This window comes from Cupressus sempervirens, chromosome 5 (genome assembly GCF_028749045.1).
Source record: "Cupressus sempervirens isolate cs-2001-9-10 chromosome 5, ASM2874904v1, whole genome shotgun sequence".
NCBI classification, from domain to species: Eukaryota; Viridiplantae; Streptophyta; class Pinopsida; order Cupressales; family Cupressaceae; genus Cupressus; species Cupressus sempervirens.
Genome location: NC_143122.1, coordinates 904222615 through 904240709, shown reverse-complemented (window position 1 = coordinate 904240709; position 18095 = coordinate 904222615). Strand labels below are relative to the sequence as shown.

The window sequence follows — 18095 nt, the reverse complement described above, 5'->3', positions numbered from 1 at the left end:
CAAGAATTCAGCTCTAACATAAAGAGATAAATGTTAGGGAAATGTCAATGGATTTCTCAAATAGAAGCCTACTTTTTCCTCCATTAATTGACTCCACAATTTAGATTTGCAAGACTCCAGCATTTTTGGTACACCCTGACGTGGTCTCAAAGCTAGGAGCATTCCTTAAAATTTTGTTACGTGTCACTTATTTTGAAGCAAGATGACTTCAAGGGTTGTTGACAAATCAATTCAACCCTGCTTGTGAAAAGGAAAAGAGGATGAGGCAATGACACTATTTCAAGCAAAGACAAGGACAAATTTTTCAGGGATATAGCAAATTCTGAACAACAGTGGTTCCATTGGGGAGAGATGTTTTGGACAGATTAGTCTAGATGAAATATAGTGTTGGGCTGTTTGGACACCAAGTGTAACCTGTTCTGATGGCAGGGCCCGGGACATTGATCAAGCATATGCCAGGACCCAGGGACATTGATCTTCAGCTAAACAAGAGGAAGACCTCTTCCTTTATCCAAAAACAGCAAGATAAGGAACAATGACATGGCGGTGACAAAAACAAGGGCAAGCACAAGAAAAACGTGAATACCAAAATCAAAAAAGGATAAGGGCAGGGGTAAGAGAAAATTCCGTTGTTCCAATAGCAAGAAGGGAATACATATGGATGATAGATTTTGGAAACTACATTCCTAATTAGAACCATCATGGAAGAAGAAGAAGAGTGACAAACAAACCACTTAAGCAACAGCAACGAGATAGATTGCAGCTTTGAAGAAGATGAGTAGTTGCCTTATGCCACAATTCCTAAGAGGGTGTGTATGGTGTGAAAATTTCAAGGAGGAAAAATTCACAAATTTGAGTTCCACAGCATAATCCAAGAACAAGAATGTAGATGCATTTTTTGCCACATGTTTGCTGGCAAATCTTACCTCCAAAAAGCCTATTGGAGAATTTGGATTTCCAACTATGCATAATATTTAACCATATTCACCTGGTTGGCTAAAACAAGGGGTTGATATCTCACTTGGGAAGTGATGTAAGCTGAACTTTAACATTAATTTTGAGCTTAAGGATGATGTACTTATAGATGTGATCCCACTACACATGTGGAGTCATTTTTGGGAGTGTTTACCTATATGTGCATGAAGCCGCCTATTTAAGAGGAGGCAATAGTACAGACTTATTGAAACAGTGAAGAATACACAGTGAACTATACATGGGAAAGTCAAGAATCTCCATGGTTAGTGCATCTCAAGCCGAGGCTTATCAATGCAAGTGAGAAATTTGTTCTCTTGTTGCTTAGAGGAAAGGGAGACAAAGATGGGGCTGAACTTAAGAAGCTACATGGGCTGCATGCTCATCAAGAACAGCAAGAATAGGTCAGATTGTCAGGATATTTTTAAAATTGTTCTTGGAGCCTAAATGCTTGACCCCTTAGGGTGTCATAGAGCCTGATATCCAAATGTTGCCCAATTGCATTTTATCAAGCATAGAGCTGTAGCATCAAAGTGTAATTGAGGCTAATTAAATCAAGTTCCGACTGAAAGCATTCAACAAATGAGGTGTGATAAGGCCAGGAACATGACCTTATAATTCTCCAATTACATTAGTACTGAAATAAAATGGAGCATCACATATGCATGTTGCTTGCTAGGCTCTGAACAAAATTACCATCAAAACAGGTATCTGCTGCCCTGTATAGATGATTTGCTTGATCAACTGCATCATACAACATACTTCACTAGATTTGAAAACAGGTTAGGATCAAGTTCGTAGTAAAGAAGACATATGGAAAACAGTACACAAGACCAAACAAGGTCTCTACAAGGGCCTCGTTCCATTCTTTCGATTCTGCAATGCTCCAACAACTTTCATAGAGTGGATGACTGAGGTATTGAGACCCCTAATAGATTCTTATTTTTGTTTACTTAATTGATATCTTGGTTTTTAGAAAGAAATAAAAAGAGCATGTTACCCATCTCAGGAAAGTGTTACAAGCTTCAAGTCTGACAAACTTTTGTTGAATTAATAGAAGTTGTGTTCAACTTTTTATAGACTTAAATTCTGTACACTGGACACATGACAGGAAATGGTGAGATCAGAATTCATCCCTCAAAGACAGAGGCCATGATGAATTGGCAAAAGCCCATAGCCATAATCAAGACTACAAGCTTCGTAGGGGCAATTCAATACCTTTAGAAATTTGCCAAGTCTTTGTCATACACAACTGCTCCATTTTGTGCCATCACATGGGCTGCAAAAAACTTTGTGAGGGATGAAAATGTGAATCATGTAAAATAGGAACAATGCAATTCAAGAATCAGATTACAATCAAGCTCACTCAATAAAGTCTAATATTTATGCACAAACTTAAAAAATAATAAGCAATTATATCATAGAAAGGACCTAGTTTGCTCCATTGCTTCTTTGATATTTTCTTGAATGCTTGATAAGTGGATTGCCCTTCGAAGTAGCATAATCACAATAGCACAATGATTATATGATAACTTGATCTAGTGATGATAATGTTCAAAGTTAATTAATAGATAGGATAGCTAGATGATAGTAGATATTAGATAGCGGTTGTAAATAATGTTGCTCTCCCAATAATGATCAAGGATATGTCAAGAAATAATGAGTTGGAGTGTTTTATTTTATATGCTTCACTTGATATTTGATCAGCAATGGAGATAATTTAGGAGAATCAGTGAATGAGAAAAATTGTGACAGGGCAGGAGTTAATATTAGGAAATGAAGTGCCAGGGTGGATTTATCAGCATAATTAAATTAATTAACTCATTAATTATAACTCACAAGCACTGTTGGAGAAATAAATAAAAATTAATTTTATTACTTTTGGAGAGAATAAGGAATTAAACAAATTACTACAAATTTATTTAACTATAGTGGAACAAAAGAAATAATGTGTGAATTAATCAAATAACTGAAATTATTTAATCAATATTGGGGGAACTTCAGAAAATTAAAAATTATTTAATTCTAATAGGTGAAAAGAGAAAATGTTAGCTCATTTAAACAAATAAAATTATTTAATTCTAATAGGTGAAAAGAGAAAATGTTAGCTCATTTAAACAATTAAAATTGTTTAATTACTACAGAGAAGAATTGGTGAGAAAATAATGGGATGACAGGATGAAAATACATTGGCCATATTTAAATTTCTTTGAGGTACAAAACAATAGTGTGCATTTGATGATCTGAAGAACAAAATCAGTCATATCACGATGCTTGCAATTACCTAACCACCAGTTACAATTTGAGGTTGAGACTGATGCTAGTGACAACGCCATGGTAGAGTACAGTTAACGACAGTCATTCTGAATCATTCAAAGGTGCTCCCTTAAAGTACACTTCATACAAGAGAATTGAGCACTTTAGTCTCTATGGTAAAAGAGTAAAAACTTTACCCCCTGAGCAAAGGAAACAATGGTAAATGTGAATCTTCAACCATTTCAATATTTGCAGGCACAAACCAAACTCCAACAATCTTGTTACAAATGGAAAGAATTTTTTATATTGATTTCACCTTGAGAAGCAACAAGCATGATGTGACAAATAGGTTGATATGCTTTCTTGATCACCTCTTCTCTCAGCACTAAGTACACTTTCATTGTTGGAACTTGGAACCATATTTGCAAATGAAGTTTAAGTTGAAAAAAATGCATATGATGAAGATTTGAGCAAGACGTATCACAAAATCAAACGCCAGAAGATGGCAGATTTTGAACCAAACCTAGACTACTACCACAAGGATGGTTTCTGTTTCAAAGCAAGAAAGCCGTGTGTAACTAATGAGATAAGGTTTCTGTTTGTGAGTAAAGCTCATTGTGCACAAGTTGCAGGGCATTTTGGAGTGACAAAGATGGTGGCCATACATTAGAGCAGATGTCCCAAAATTTATAAGGGGCTGCAAGTTATATAGTATGAATAAGCCAAGTTATAGGAAGCTTGGGCTGTACCAACTCTTTCCCACACTTATAAGACCATGTATGGGCATCTCCATGGATTTTACAGGCAGCTTTCCAGTGTCAAGACATGATCATGACTATCTTTTTGCTGTGGAGGACTGGTTTATTTTAAATATGTTTGTTGACTGATTGGAAGAAGACTCACTTGGAAGTGATGCAGATCTTTTCTTCAGGCATGCATGGGTGCGCTTTGGACTTCTAAAGAGCATCACGTCAAATAGGGATGTTCATTTCTTAGGCAAGTTTTGGCGCATATTATGGGAGAGGCTGGATGCAAGGTTGCAATGGAAAACTGCCTTCATCAGATGGAAGTAATTAATGGGAATTTGGTCCAGCTGTTATGTGGATACAATCAAATGTTTCAAAAAGGCCAGTATGAGGACTTTATATTCATTAAACACCCCAATAACAGGGCACTTTTCTCATTTATAAAGCTGTCTCCATTTGAGGTACGCTTTGGGTATCTACCCAATATCTCGTTTCATATTCATTTCAGAAATCAAATCAAGGGTTTGAAAACAGTAATTCAAATGTGCAAAGGGCTGAGAAATTCATTGATAAGGTGAGGTAAATACATGGATCAGTGTTTCAAAGGTGTAAAGGGCTAAAAAATTCACAAATAGGGGGAACTAAATACATTTCCACATACAAGCAAGAAAGGCTTAGAGAGTCTCAAACCATGTACAAGCAATGGCATGATCAACTTGCAACACAAGTTCTAGGTTGGTGACAAGGTCTGGGAGTACTTGGAGAAGTCAAAACTTCATGGACCAGCAATGAAGCTGAAATCAATTACATGTGTTCCAATTCAAATTTTTGACGAAGTGTGGGAGAAAGTTCTTCAATTAGATCTTCTCCTTACATGAAGATGTACTCAAAAATCACCATAGACAAGCTTCAATTGCTTGAGCCTTCTATGCAATTGCTTGAAGCCTCAATTGCTTGCGCCTTCTATAGAAGGTTCAATCTTCTATGTTTGATGAAGAAGATAATGTCTTTCCTTCAGTGGATGATTTAGTACCAAGTGGACTGTTAGCAGGGGGACAGCTAAGGGACAGAACAGAAAAAAACCTACCACAAACCACCGCGAAGAGATAGCAAAGTTCCTAGCTGAAGAGACACACTCGAAGATGGTAGAAGCATGTCCCATGAAACAGATATTTGTTCAAGACAATTCACAAAAAAATCAATGTAACTGTAAAAGTAGTAGCAATAGAAATGGTTGTAAGAAGTAGATAAAGGAATAGAAGAAGGAATTAGTAGAAGAGGAAGGAATTCTAATAAGGATAAATCATACAATATCTGTACAAGATGGACAAGTAATAATAGATAAGCATTTGGAGTTCTATCTGGTATGCATTATGGTTTATGGCAATCAGTTTTCTGTTTATATTTCATTTTGTTAACTAGATTATGCATAGTGCAAACTAACTCCTTATCCCTCTCATATTACCGAGTCTGGGGTATAAAATAATAAATACAACACAGAGAAATACTCGGGGCTCAGTACTTTGGCAAGCATTCCCCTATTTTCTTGCTAGCATAGACAAGAGGAGCTAGAAGGCGACATGGTTCTAGAAAAGAAGGTGAGAAGAAAAAGAAGAGTTGAGCTTGAGAACTGGTAGATGGAGTTGAAAAATCAAGTTCCAAGCAAACCAAGTGATATCCTGCAGACGAAGAGAAAAAGAAGTTCCCGCATTTGCTAAGTCCCTAGAATTTTGAGTTCTGAAGGGAGGCATGATCTGAAAATCGTATCCAATGTGTTGGACTTGGAAATCTAGTCCAATTAAGAGAGATGTGAAAGTGACTCTTAGAACTATGAGATTGTTAAAGACTACTGTGGTTTGGAATAGGAAGTGCTGTGTTCATGTCAAAGAGGGGATCTGGTGCATCTTGGAGGAATTGCCAATTTGTGCCGATGGCAATTTTGTCATCGATGGTAGCACCAATCCGTAGGAAGTAGCATTTTACATATAAGATGTACTAAAACTTAATAAATTATAATCATGCAATTTTCTTCAGTCCTGACCTGCAATACATTCTTATTTGAGCTTGAGAGATGCAACTGTAATTCAGTACTTGTCCAGAAAATATCAACACCTTAAAATTTTCCATGATCCATGTCTCAAAACAAACAAAAAGTGAGCAGCCATCTCTTGAATCAACGGGGTGCCAGGACTGGGACATTCACTCCCAAATGAACAAAAATAAACGCAACCCGTATTCAAACCCTGGCTGTAACGAAAAAAATGGAAGCAAATAAGATCCACAAGTGTACAGGGATAGTGTCACTGAAGCAATGTGCTTACCTCCACTTCTGAGAGTGCTGTTATGATCACTAGTGCCTCCAATGCTGTTATGTTCGTCCAGAGTTCCTCCAATGCTGTTGAAACTGTTGTTCGGTTGTCCATATTGCTTCAAGGATATGGCAGCAGGATTGGATCTGTTGTTTACAGTTTGATGTGAAGAAACATCAACTGGAACGTCTGCTTCGTAGATAGTTTGGTCATGCCAGAAGTATGCACGAACAACTGCAAAAGGAATAAGGGCAGCCACAAACCATATGAAGAGATGTCGCCGTTGTAAAAGAAATGCACTCCAATCCCCATGTAGGTGTGAGCCAATTCCCTTCGTTCCTCCGTTGCTGCAGTTGTTTTGATGCGCTTTCATGGTCTCAAGCTAAAAAAACACAAATGTGAGCAGAGAAATGAAATGGGCTTGCAGAACCTAGAATTATGTCTGAATGCGCGGGATTAGAGTGCTGGAACAGGATATTTATTCGGCAATGAAATAGCATTTAATGTAAGGTCCAGAAGTTCAGCTGTCCTCTTTAAATGATTGGATGCTTTAGATTCATCAAGCAGTACATACCGTGGGTAAGTTTAAGTCTCGATCATATCTCTCTCATTGTTCATTAAATTGTTTGTTCAGAAAAATGTGGGCAGATGAAAATGAGATTTTGCCCGAGCTTTGGATTTTATATTAAGTTTCTAGGTTCTGTTATGATTGAATAATCATGGATGGGAGTATTTTACAGCAATGAAGCGACGCTCTTTCCTCATACGTGGAAAAGGGTTTGGAACAATTGGGGAGATCCATTTAACTCACTCGGATCAAAGAGAATGTGGGGACGCTTGACAATCTTCCATTATTGATAAGGTTACTTCATATTTCAATCTAACGAGTAGAAAAGTTTTAAATTCGTAAAAGTTTTCTAATGAGCTTTTTATTTTTTAAATATTACAGTATCAAGGAATTGTACTTTAATTCTAGGAAAGTTTGGTGATGAGATTTATTTTTGTTTCTTATTTGGTGATTGTAATGTTTAATTCATATATATATTAGAATAAAAATTTCTAATTGTAAATCTTAAATTATGGAGTCTTTTGTCATGGTTAATTTTTTTTTGTCAATAATTTATTTTAAAAATTTCATAAATGTATTTACATCTGATATTTAAGATAAGATAAGATAAATTTATTAATGTTCAATAGGAGACCAACTAGGGTCTATGCGACTAAAAACTTATAGAACAAGAAGTAAAGAACCAGTAGACCATCAAACAGTGGTCAGGAAAGCAAACAAAAGAGAAAGAGAATAAGATACAAGACATAAATTAAGGGTTCTTCCTAGCTGGAATAAGTCCATCACTGAGGGATACGGACCCAGGCAGGGGAGAGCATGTAGTCGTCTTTAAGATCTACTAGTGGGATGACACTGATGAAGATGAAGATGAGGATGAAAATAAGCCCTACGAGGTCGCACAAATCTAGAGTGAACAATGGTGGAGGTATCTAAGGGCCACTTCATACCCCACCCAAGGGGCAAGGGCAAGAAGAAGTCTGTAATGAGCTGCTCAGTAGCTTGCTTCCGGGGGGAAATAAGTTATAGGGTGTGATCACGAAGCTGCATCACCTCCCAGAGATAAAGCGCCAAACATCTTTGATTAGTGTAGCTGAAGAAGGAGGTCAGTGAGTTGCACTCTTGGAATAAACAATAAAATCTCCCTCTGATCTCGTAATAAATAGGGTGATAGAAAATAAAGTGCAACTCAGTCTCAATCCCGGCCAATGTGCATAGCCTACAAATACAGTCCTCTATATCAATGCGGTGGTCAGTCTGGGCCCGTAGAGGGTGGGAACCAACCCTGAAAGATCCTAACATGAACCGAAGAGCATGGTACCAACTCTATGATAAATATCTAGGTCAAGCAATAATCCCATCCTGCATGTCTAGAAAATGCTCAACATAGAATGCCATCCTCAGACTTAACCCCCTCAGGCAGTTTGATCCAAGTCGTAACGAGGTACTGTCTATAGATGTCGAGTTTGATCTGCTTGTTCAACTCCTACCTAGAAGGGAGAAGATGAGCAGGAGCGTCTAACGAGAACCAAAAGGGGGGCAAGTGATCAATGTCTATCCTGATGGAGCTCAGAAGGGATGTGGCTTGGGCATACCAGCAATGGGCTCTCATAGAGCTGTCAGATTTGGCAAGTGCAACTAAAGAGCAGTATGCAAGATAAGAGTATCTATCCTAACCATCAGAGGAGTTCGTAAAGCAACGAAGATGGTGGAGGAACCATATCAAGTTAAAAATAGCCCCCAATCTAAAGGGATGAGCTCCGAACTCAGCCATAATGATATTGTGGGATATGAAGCGATGACTTCTGATGATTCGCCAAAGAAAGAGTGTAGTGCCTGCCCCTAGTTCGCATTTCTGTTATCATTGTCAAATTCTTTTAAGCTGATTTTATGCAATGATTAGTTTTAGAGAAACTGGATTTACAATATTATGATATTATTTCATGTCTTGAATTACAAACATATCTGTTATAATTGCTTAGTTGTTTTCATTTCACGTGTTGTTAATGATATTTTGATGATTCCTAATTAGTAAAACCGGTTTCTTTTATAAAAATGTTAACATGATGTCTTTAATGATGATTATGTTGTATTGATAGAGATGCATTATTATATGTACGCATTTGATGTTAGACTTGTGATTGTTACGATACTTACCCCATACTTGCATGTGTATGGTGTGCATGTTTATTTTATCTTTCTGTCTGACGTGTTTGATGTGGTTAGGGGAGGGAGTCGTAGTCACCTGCTAGTCGGGATCTACATGATGAACCACTCTTCGCCATTGTTTGTTTAGTTTAGATATATTATATACATATACATGCTCGTTTTTTATGCAGGATGCAGGTACCGGGCATCGACTTCTCTGAATTGCCAGGATGAGCGTGCCCTATTACAAATACTCAAATGGTGAGAATGGGAAGATAATGATCAGGTCCAATCCTAGCCATAGCCTATAATACTTGTCCTGCAAGGAGGACTCATAACAGACTGTCTACCCTTTTTAAAACCCGTGAGTATTTTGTGCGTATGTTGTTTTGTGAGTCTTTGGCGAATTTTTTGTTAATTAAGTCTAATTAAAAGATTAAATTAATGATTTAATTTAATGAAGATTATTATGACATTTTAATATTTAATTTTATTTAATTAATTGAGAAATTAATTAAATATAAAGAATTGAATTGGAAGATAAAAGCTATAAGATTAAATTTAGAACATGATAATATTTATTTAATTTAATAATAATATATTTAGAGTTCATTTTTAAATAAATGCTAAATATTATTGTTATTTAAGTTAATAAATATTTATCAAATTAAACGTTCAAAAATAAATTAAGAAATAAAAAGATATTAAATTATGAATATGTTTTAAGTTTGCATGAATGAGTTTAAAATATAAGAAATTAAATTAAAAGGTAAAATATGTGCACTTGATCAAGATATTTTAATAAAATGCGCATGAGATTAAAGTTATAAATTTATTAAAGCAAAGTCAAGTGGAAAGTTAAATAAAGTAATTTAATGATTCACTTAACATGCATGAAAGGAATAATAAAAGAATATCTTAATTAAAAAGAAAATTAATTGTGCATGAATGAATGAATTAAATAAATAATTATAATTTTTGAGATTGTGGAGACTGAAACCCTAAAAAGTAATTAGATTCTATATTAGGGGTTTTCGAGTCATTATTGCACACACAGGTTTCAGGGCACACACAGGTTTATGGAGAGCAACTCGAAGGGTTTGGAAAGAAAGGAATTTTACGTGGCTTGAAAGATTTTGCTTGCAGTAGGAATTTGCATCTAGTTGTTAGAGGTTAGCATCAGATCCAGGTAGGATCTCGTGGCTTGACTGTATAGTGGTTTTCACCCTTCAAGTTTCTGTCTACTCCTTGTCTTTTGCATGTGTTGTTTTTCGGGTATGCAATATTGTTCTTGTTTGAGAAATATTTGTACATGGCTTAGATGGATACTTCGTTGAATTTATTTTAGAGGATTGCATAAGATTGAATAAGAAATCAAACAATACAAGAATCTATTAGATAATTGAAATAGAGTTTGAAGTTTAAAAGTAAATTTTAATTGAGAAATTCGAATGTTAGAGAAACCCTTTTTATCGGATGGTTTGGGAAGAAATTGAAAATTGAAATTGAACTTTGTAAATTATATTATATGTATGGTTAATATAAATTCTTCTATTAGACCATATTTGCAAGATATGTTTATATATATATATATATATATATATATATATATATATATATATATATATATATATATATATATATATATTATTAAAATTTAATTGTATTAGGGGAATAGTTTTTTTTGTTTTATTTAAAAAAAAATTATATATATATATATATATATATCATATTGGAAAGTGGGGGCCATGACCTCCCCCACTCCCCCCGACGTACGGCCGCCGACAGTCCTTGTTGACGCAGGTACTGCATAGGCGAGCTGCCACAGGCCCTGCATCAGCAGGCCTGCCGCCAGCAAAGGCCTTATTAAAGGCATGCGATTGTTTTAAACAATTCGCATTAAAATTTAGATTGCGTTTTTTTTTATATATAAAATTTTTGTTAGGTAATAAATTTTATTAAATTTATATTATGAATTAAATTAAATCATTTTTATTAAGTTTTAAATGAAATGAAATTTATATTGTTATTAATTATTAAAATTTTATTATTAAATAAAAAATTTTACTTTTAATTATAATAAAATTTAGTGAATTTTTAATTAATGAATTTGATTAATAAACGTTATTAAAATTTATAATTTTTTTATAATTAATTAACAAGTATTGTCATTTATATTATTGAGTAAATAATAATTAAATAATATTAGAATGGTTTTTGTTTAAAAATATATATGTATTAATTAATTTATTTAAAGTCTTATTTAACTAAGGTTAATTAATAAAAGAAAGATATCTGAATCATGTATTGAACTTATTTAAATTATCGATAATAACAACTTTAATAAGCTGAGAATCTTGTACACTTGGAAACGTACATTGAACACAAAATTGAAGCTTTACTTGTAACCCAAACTATGAACTCTACAGTTTTGCTTGTATTGACTATGCTTTGGGATTTGCGAGTTGATTAGATGTTGACCAGTCTAGGATGTACACCAGAGGCTTTGTGAGATTTCTTTAATACCATCTACATGGCTGGATGTCATGATGTGTTTTGTGATTCAAAATGAAAATTATGTTTATGAAGTTTACTTGGTGGAGCATTTATGTGTATTTGGATGGGAGAACCATCTTATTATTAGGTTGTTTGTTAAGGAACCGAGTTTGTTCTTTATGGGTGTTGTGGTATGGGACACAACTATATTTTTATGTGCTTAGGAGAGGTTGTCTAGGTACGTGACTTGGGAGTGGCTTGCAATAGGGGTCCGGGACCCAAAGTGGTCAGTGCCAGGGTAACCTAATGCAAGTTATGTAATAAGTGATAATCTAGTAATTAAAATTTATGGGGGGGGGAACACACTAAAAAGATAAGTTAGAGATTTGATCCACCCATGCCTTGAGTGCTTGTATAGACTAAGGATGGGAATGAGATGAGTGCCTCGTCTTCTTGAGAGGGCTTTCTGGTTTCCATATGTGTGATGTTGAGGGTCCGGGGTTCAGAGTAACCAGTCCAGGGTAACTCAACGCTTGAGGGTCCGGGGTCTATTAAGAGATCAATCCAGGGTAACTCAAGCAGCCATGTGATGACACTCCCTAGTATGTAGCCTGAGTCTCTTCTGTAGATCTTTGTGGATTTTGTGTGCCTCTGGTGGTGTATCTATTGTCAGATGTGTTTATTATGGTTATTTACTTTCATTGATGAAGATTGGTGATTCATGAATGATGTACTTTTGACATGTGGCTTTTGAATTGAGGTGATTTTCTTTTGTTGACTTTATCTTGTGATCTTGGTATTTGGTTTATACTTGGTTTGTGAATGAAGTTTGGTTATGAGGTGTTCGTATTGGATTGAGTGTTCTTACTTTTGGATTATTTTATCTTCTTGAGTAGCATGTGTTACCTTTGAGGTAGTTTTGGCTCGTAGGTATTCCATGCCTAGGAATGTTTTATGTTTGATAGCCGTATGTGGATCGTTCATTATCTTCCCTGCACGGTGGGAGTGGAAGCCTCACTAGATAACCACGCAGTCGGGAGGTAGTGCCTTTTTACCATTTGGATTTTTTTTCACATTGTCAGCTGTTGGATGTTCGTTGCAGAAGGTGTACCTTTATCATTCTTATTTCTTATCTCAGAGGCTTCTTTTCAAATGATGTATATATGTTATCACGTATTCTGATGTATTGTATCTATTCTCACATACCCTGCGACATGTGCAGTGGATGTTATTAATTGGATGTACTTTCATTGTATTGTTTATACTTATGCATTTGCTTATGCGATTATGTATCTGTTATTCCTTTATGATCTTGAGACATTGTACTTGGAACTTAAACTAATTAATTTAAAATTATGTAACGCCCCGCTCGGGAACCCGAGAGCAATAAACCTAACATATTACAATGTTTACTGAACTATTTTTTTTAATTTTTTTTTTAAAAACAAAAAAAACCATTCCCCTAATACAATTAAATTTTAATTTTATATATATATATATATATATATATATATATATATATATATATATATATATATATATTTTTTTTTTTTTAACATATCTTGGAAATATGGTCTAATAGAAGAATTTCTATTAACCATATATATAATATAATTTACAAAGTTCAATTTCAATTTTCAATTTCTTCCCAAACCATCCGATAAAAAGGGTTTCTCTAACATTCGAATTTCTCAATTAAAATTTACTTTTAAACTTCAAACCTTATTTCAATTATCTAATAGATTCTCGTATTGTTTGATTTCTTATTCAATCTTATGCAATCCTCTAAAATAAATTCAACGAAGTATCCATCTAAGCCATGTACAGATATTTCTCAAACAAGAACAATATTGCATACCCGAAAAACAACACATGCAAAAGACACGGAGCAGACAGAAACTTGAATGGTGAAAACCACTATACAGTCAAGCCACGAGATCCTACCTGGATCTGATGCTAACCTCTGACAACTAGATGCAAATTCCTACCGCAAGCAAAATCTTTCAAGCCACGTAAAATTCCTTTCTTCCCAAACCCTTCGAGTTGCTCTCCATAAACCTATGTGTGACCTGAAACTTCTGTGTGCAATAATGACCCAAAAACCCCTAATATAGAACCTAATTACCTTTTAGGGTTTCTGTCTCCACAATCTCAAAAATTATAATTATTTATTTAATTCATTCATTCATGCACAATTAATTTTCTTTTTAATTAAGATATTCTTTTATTATTCCTTTCATGCATGCTAAGTGAATCATTAAATTACTTTATTTAACTTTCCACTTGACTTTGCTTTAATAAATTTATAACTTTAATCTCATGCGCACTTTATTAAAATATCTTGATCAAGTGCACATATTTTATCTTTTAATTTAATTTCTTATATTTTAAACTCATTCATGCGAACTTAAAACATATTCATAATTTAATATCTTTTTATTTCTTAATTTATTTTTGAACGTTTAATTTGATAAATATTTATTAACTTAAATAACAATAATATTTAGCATTTATTTAAAAATGAACTCTAAATATATTATTATTAAATTAAATAAATATTATCATGTTCTAAATTTAATCTTATAGCTTTTATCTTCCAATTCAATTCTTTATATTTAATTAATTTCTCAATTAATTAAATAAAATAAAATATTAAAGTGTCATAATAATCTTCATTAAATTAAATCATTAATTTAATCTTTTAATTAGACTTAATTAACAAAAAAATCACCAAAGACTCACAAAACAACATACGCACAAAATACTCACGGGTTTTAAAAAGGGTGGACAGTCTGTTACGAGTCCTCCTTACAGGACAAGTATTATAGGCTATGGCTAGGATTGGACTTGATCATTATCTTTCCATTCTCACCATTTGAGTATTTGTAATAGGGCACGCTCATCCTGGCAATTCAGGAAAGTCGATGCCCAGTACCTGCATCCTGCATAAAAGATGAGCATGTACATGTATATAATATATCTAAACTAAACAGACAATGGCGGGGAGTGGTTCATCATGTAGATCCCGACTAGCAGGTGACTACGACTCCCTCCCCTGACCACATCAAACACGTCAGATAGAAAGATAAAATAAACACACACACCATACACATGCAAGTATGGGGTAAGTATCGTAACAATCACAAGTCTAACATCAAATGCGTACATATAATAATGCATCTCTATCAATACAACATAATCATCATTAAAGACATCATGTTAACATTTTTTAAAAGAAACCAGTTTTACTAATTAAGAATCATCAAAATATCATTAACAACACGTGAAATGAAAACAACTAAGCAATTATAACAGATATGTTTGTAATTCAAGACATGAAATAATATCATATTATTGTAAATCCAGTTTCTTTAAAACTAATCATTGCATAAAACCAACTTAAAAGAATTTGACAATGATAACAGAAATGCGAACTAGGGGCAGGCACTACATCCACCCCCCCTAGAACTAGGCTTACTCCTGGAAGCCCATTACAAGAAACATGAATCAAACTCTCAAACACAAACTAAGGTCCACGATCGAGGCAATTGGTCGCTCTATGACCATATTGTCCACATAAGTAGCAATCTCCACTAAAGCCTCCTTGAGCTCTAGGTGCATGCGACTGATCAAAACTAACAACACTAGCATCCTCACTGAGAGCCCGAGGAACTCGATCTAACCTGTTGCGCATACTACGCTTCCAGTTACGATAGTTCCCTGATTGTGAACCACCACTGTTACCATGGAAGAACTTTCTTCCTGGCTTCTCCTGATTACCCTTAGAGAAGTTAGGAGAATTTCTAGAACTTCCAGCCCCTTGAGACTGGTTATCCCTCAATGCTCCTGAATAAAGTGCCCCTCTAGCCTGGACACCTGGTAGGCCACCTTGGCCTGAAGTCACACTCATCTCAACCAAAGTAGTTCGCAAAATTGCATCCTTAAGGGTTTTAGGTTGAAAAACCTTAACACCCCCAATGATGTTAGCATTAAGTCCTCTAATGAAATGTTGGACCATCAATGGTGAGCTATCACTAACTCCTGCATAAGACATAAGCTCGAAGAACTTACGCTCATACTCCACCACAGTCTTGGTACCCTGTCTCAAGTCATGAAACTCATCTGCCCTCTATAGTTGCCACTGCTCTAATAGAAATCGCTCATGGAAGTGTTCGTGGAACAACTCCCATGTGACGGTCTGCATATTTATCCCAAGTTTCTTCTCCTCCATATTCCACCAAATCGCTGCAAAGTGCTCTAAATGGGTGATAGCATATCTTGCTTTGACATTGGAGTCAAAGTCTTGCATGGAAAAACATCTATCTAGTGCAATCAACCAATTCTTAGCATCATATCCAGTACCTTCTCCATTGAAAGGTTTGATCTTGACCCGTAGTAGGTCCTTCATCTGGATGGACTGGCTAGACCGCCTTATGCTCTCTAGCTTCCTCCCTCTAGGACTCGTGGACCTATCTCTATCTCCATGCTCTGAATTATGAGCTCTATCCTGTAACGGTAGGCGTGCTAGGATCTCCTTGACCAAGTCTCTAGTAACCGGTCCTTCTGTCTCAACATCTTGCTTAACACTATCATCCTCTCTAGCCTCTTCCTGAATAGGGTCCCCTGAATGGACCAAGGAAGGAATACGGTGACTAACTCTCCCATGACTTCTACCACATCCTGAGCTACGACCCCTAGCAATGGATCTAGACCCAAAAGTCATCTCCCTACAACACCCAAACACAACAACGACATCTAAGAATCCATCATAACCATAGGGTCATAACATACTGACATAAAGAAATAATCTAGAAAGTTTTATAAGTTTTCTAGTTCCATGTTCAGAATTTGTATCATTTTAAAAGTTTGTTGTTCAACAGTTTGGTTTCAAGTTTGATGTCAATATAAGTTTTTCATTTAAGTAAGTTGCAAGTTTACTAATTGCTCAAGTGATGGCGCACATAATGCCCAGAGTTCCCAATGTTGAAACTTGGCTCTGATAGCAGATGTAACGCCCCGCTCGAGAACCCGAGAGAAATAAACCTAACATGTTACAATGTTTAAAGAACTATTTTTTTTTTTTAAGTTTTAACAACATCAAGATAACATTAATGCGGAAGCAACATGAACATACACATCAAATACACATAATCAATTACAGATATAGTTTCAATTCCTCAAGGGTTCCTTTACGTTGAGTCACATTTAATAATTTTAAATTAATTAGTTTAAGTTCCAAGTACAATGTCTCAAGATCATAAAGGAATAACAGATACATAATCGCATAAGCAAATGCATAAGTATAAACAATACAATGAAAGTACATCCAATTAATAACATCCATTGCACATGTTGCAGGGTATGTGAGAATAGATTCAATACATCAGAATACATGATAACATATATACATCATCTGAAAAGAAGCCTCTGAGATAAGAAATAAGAATGATAAAGGTACACCTTCTGCAACGAACATCCAACAACTAACAATGTGAAGGAAAATCCAAATGGTAAGAAGGCACTACCTCCCGACCGCGTGGTTACCTAGTGAGGCTTCCACTCTAACATGTTAGGTTTATTTCTCTTGGGTTCCTGAGCGGGGTGTTACATCTGGTATCAGAGCCAGGTTTCAACATTGGGAACTCTGGGCATTATGTGCGCCATCACTTGAGCAATTAGTAAACTTGCAACTTACTTAAATGAAAAACTTATATTGACATCAAACTTGAAACCAAACTGTTGAACAACAAACTTTGAAATGATACAAATTCTGAACATGGAACTAGAAAACTTATAAAACTTTCTAGATTATTGCTTTATGTTAGTATGTTATGAGCCTATGGTTATGATGGATTCTTAGATGTTGTTGTTGTGTTTGGGTGTTGTAGGGAGATGACTTCTGGGTCTAGATCCATTGCTAGGGGTCGTAGCTCAGGACGTGGTAGAAGTCATGGGAGAGTTAGTCACCATATTCCTTCCTTGGTCCATTCAGGGGACCCTATTCAGGAAGAGGCTAGAGAGGATGATAGTGTTAAGCAAGATGCTGAGACAGAAGGACCGGTTACTAGAGACTTGGTCAAGGAGATCCTAGCACGCCTACCGTTACAGGATAGAGCTCATAATTCAGAGCATGGAGATAGAGATAGGTCCATGAGTCCTAGAGGGAGGAACATAGAGAGTATAAGGCAGTCTAGCCAGTCCATCCAGATGAAGGACCTACTACAGGTCAAGATCAAACCTTTCAATGGAGAATGTACTAGATATGATGCTGAGAATTGGTTGATTGCACTAGATAGATGTTTTTCCATGCAAGACTTTGACTCCAATGTCAAAGCAAGATATGCCATCACCCATTTAGAGCACTTTGCAACGATTTGGTGGAATATGGAGGAGAAGAAACTTGGGATAAATATGCAGACCGTCACATGGGAGTTGTTCCACGAACACTTCCATGAGCGATTTCTATTAGAGCAGTGGCAACTACAGAGGGCAGATGAGTTTCATGACTTGAGACAGGGTACCAAGACTATGGTGGAGTATGAGCGTAAGTTCTTCGAGCTTATGTCTTATGCAAAAGTTAGTGATAGCTCACCATTGATGGTC

At 35.5% G+C, this 18095-nt stretch overlaps 1 protein-coding gene across 2 annotated transcripts in view; it reads right to left on the bottom strand.

Annotated features, from left to right (window-relative positions):
• LOC149558856 (protein trichome birefringence-like 19) overlaps positions 1-6734 on the bottom strand; it is a 33209-nt gene extending 26475 nt beyond the window's left edge. For both annotated transcript variants that reach the window (XM_089832869.1, XM_089832870.1), the window contains exon 1: positions 6296-6734. In XM_089832869.1, coding sequence (XP_089688995.1) covers positions 6296-6656 — 361 coding nt within the window. In that variant the 5' untranslated portion in view covers positions 6657-6734. The remainder of the gene's footprint in view (positions 1-6295) is intronic.
• Between the last annotated feature and the right edge of the window lie 11361 nt (positions 6735-18095).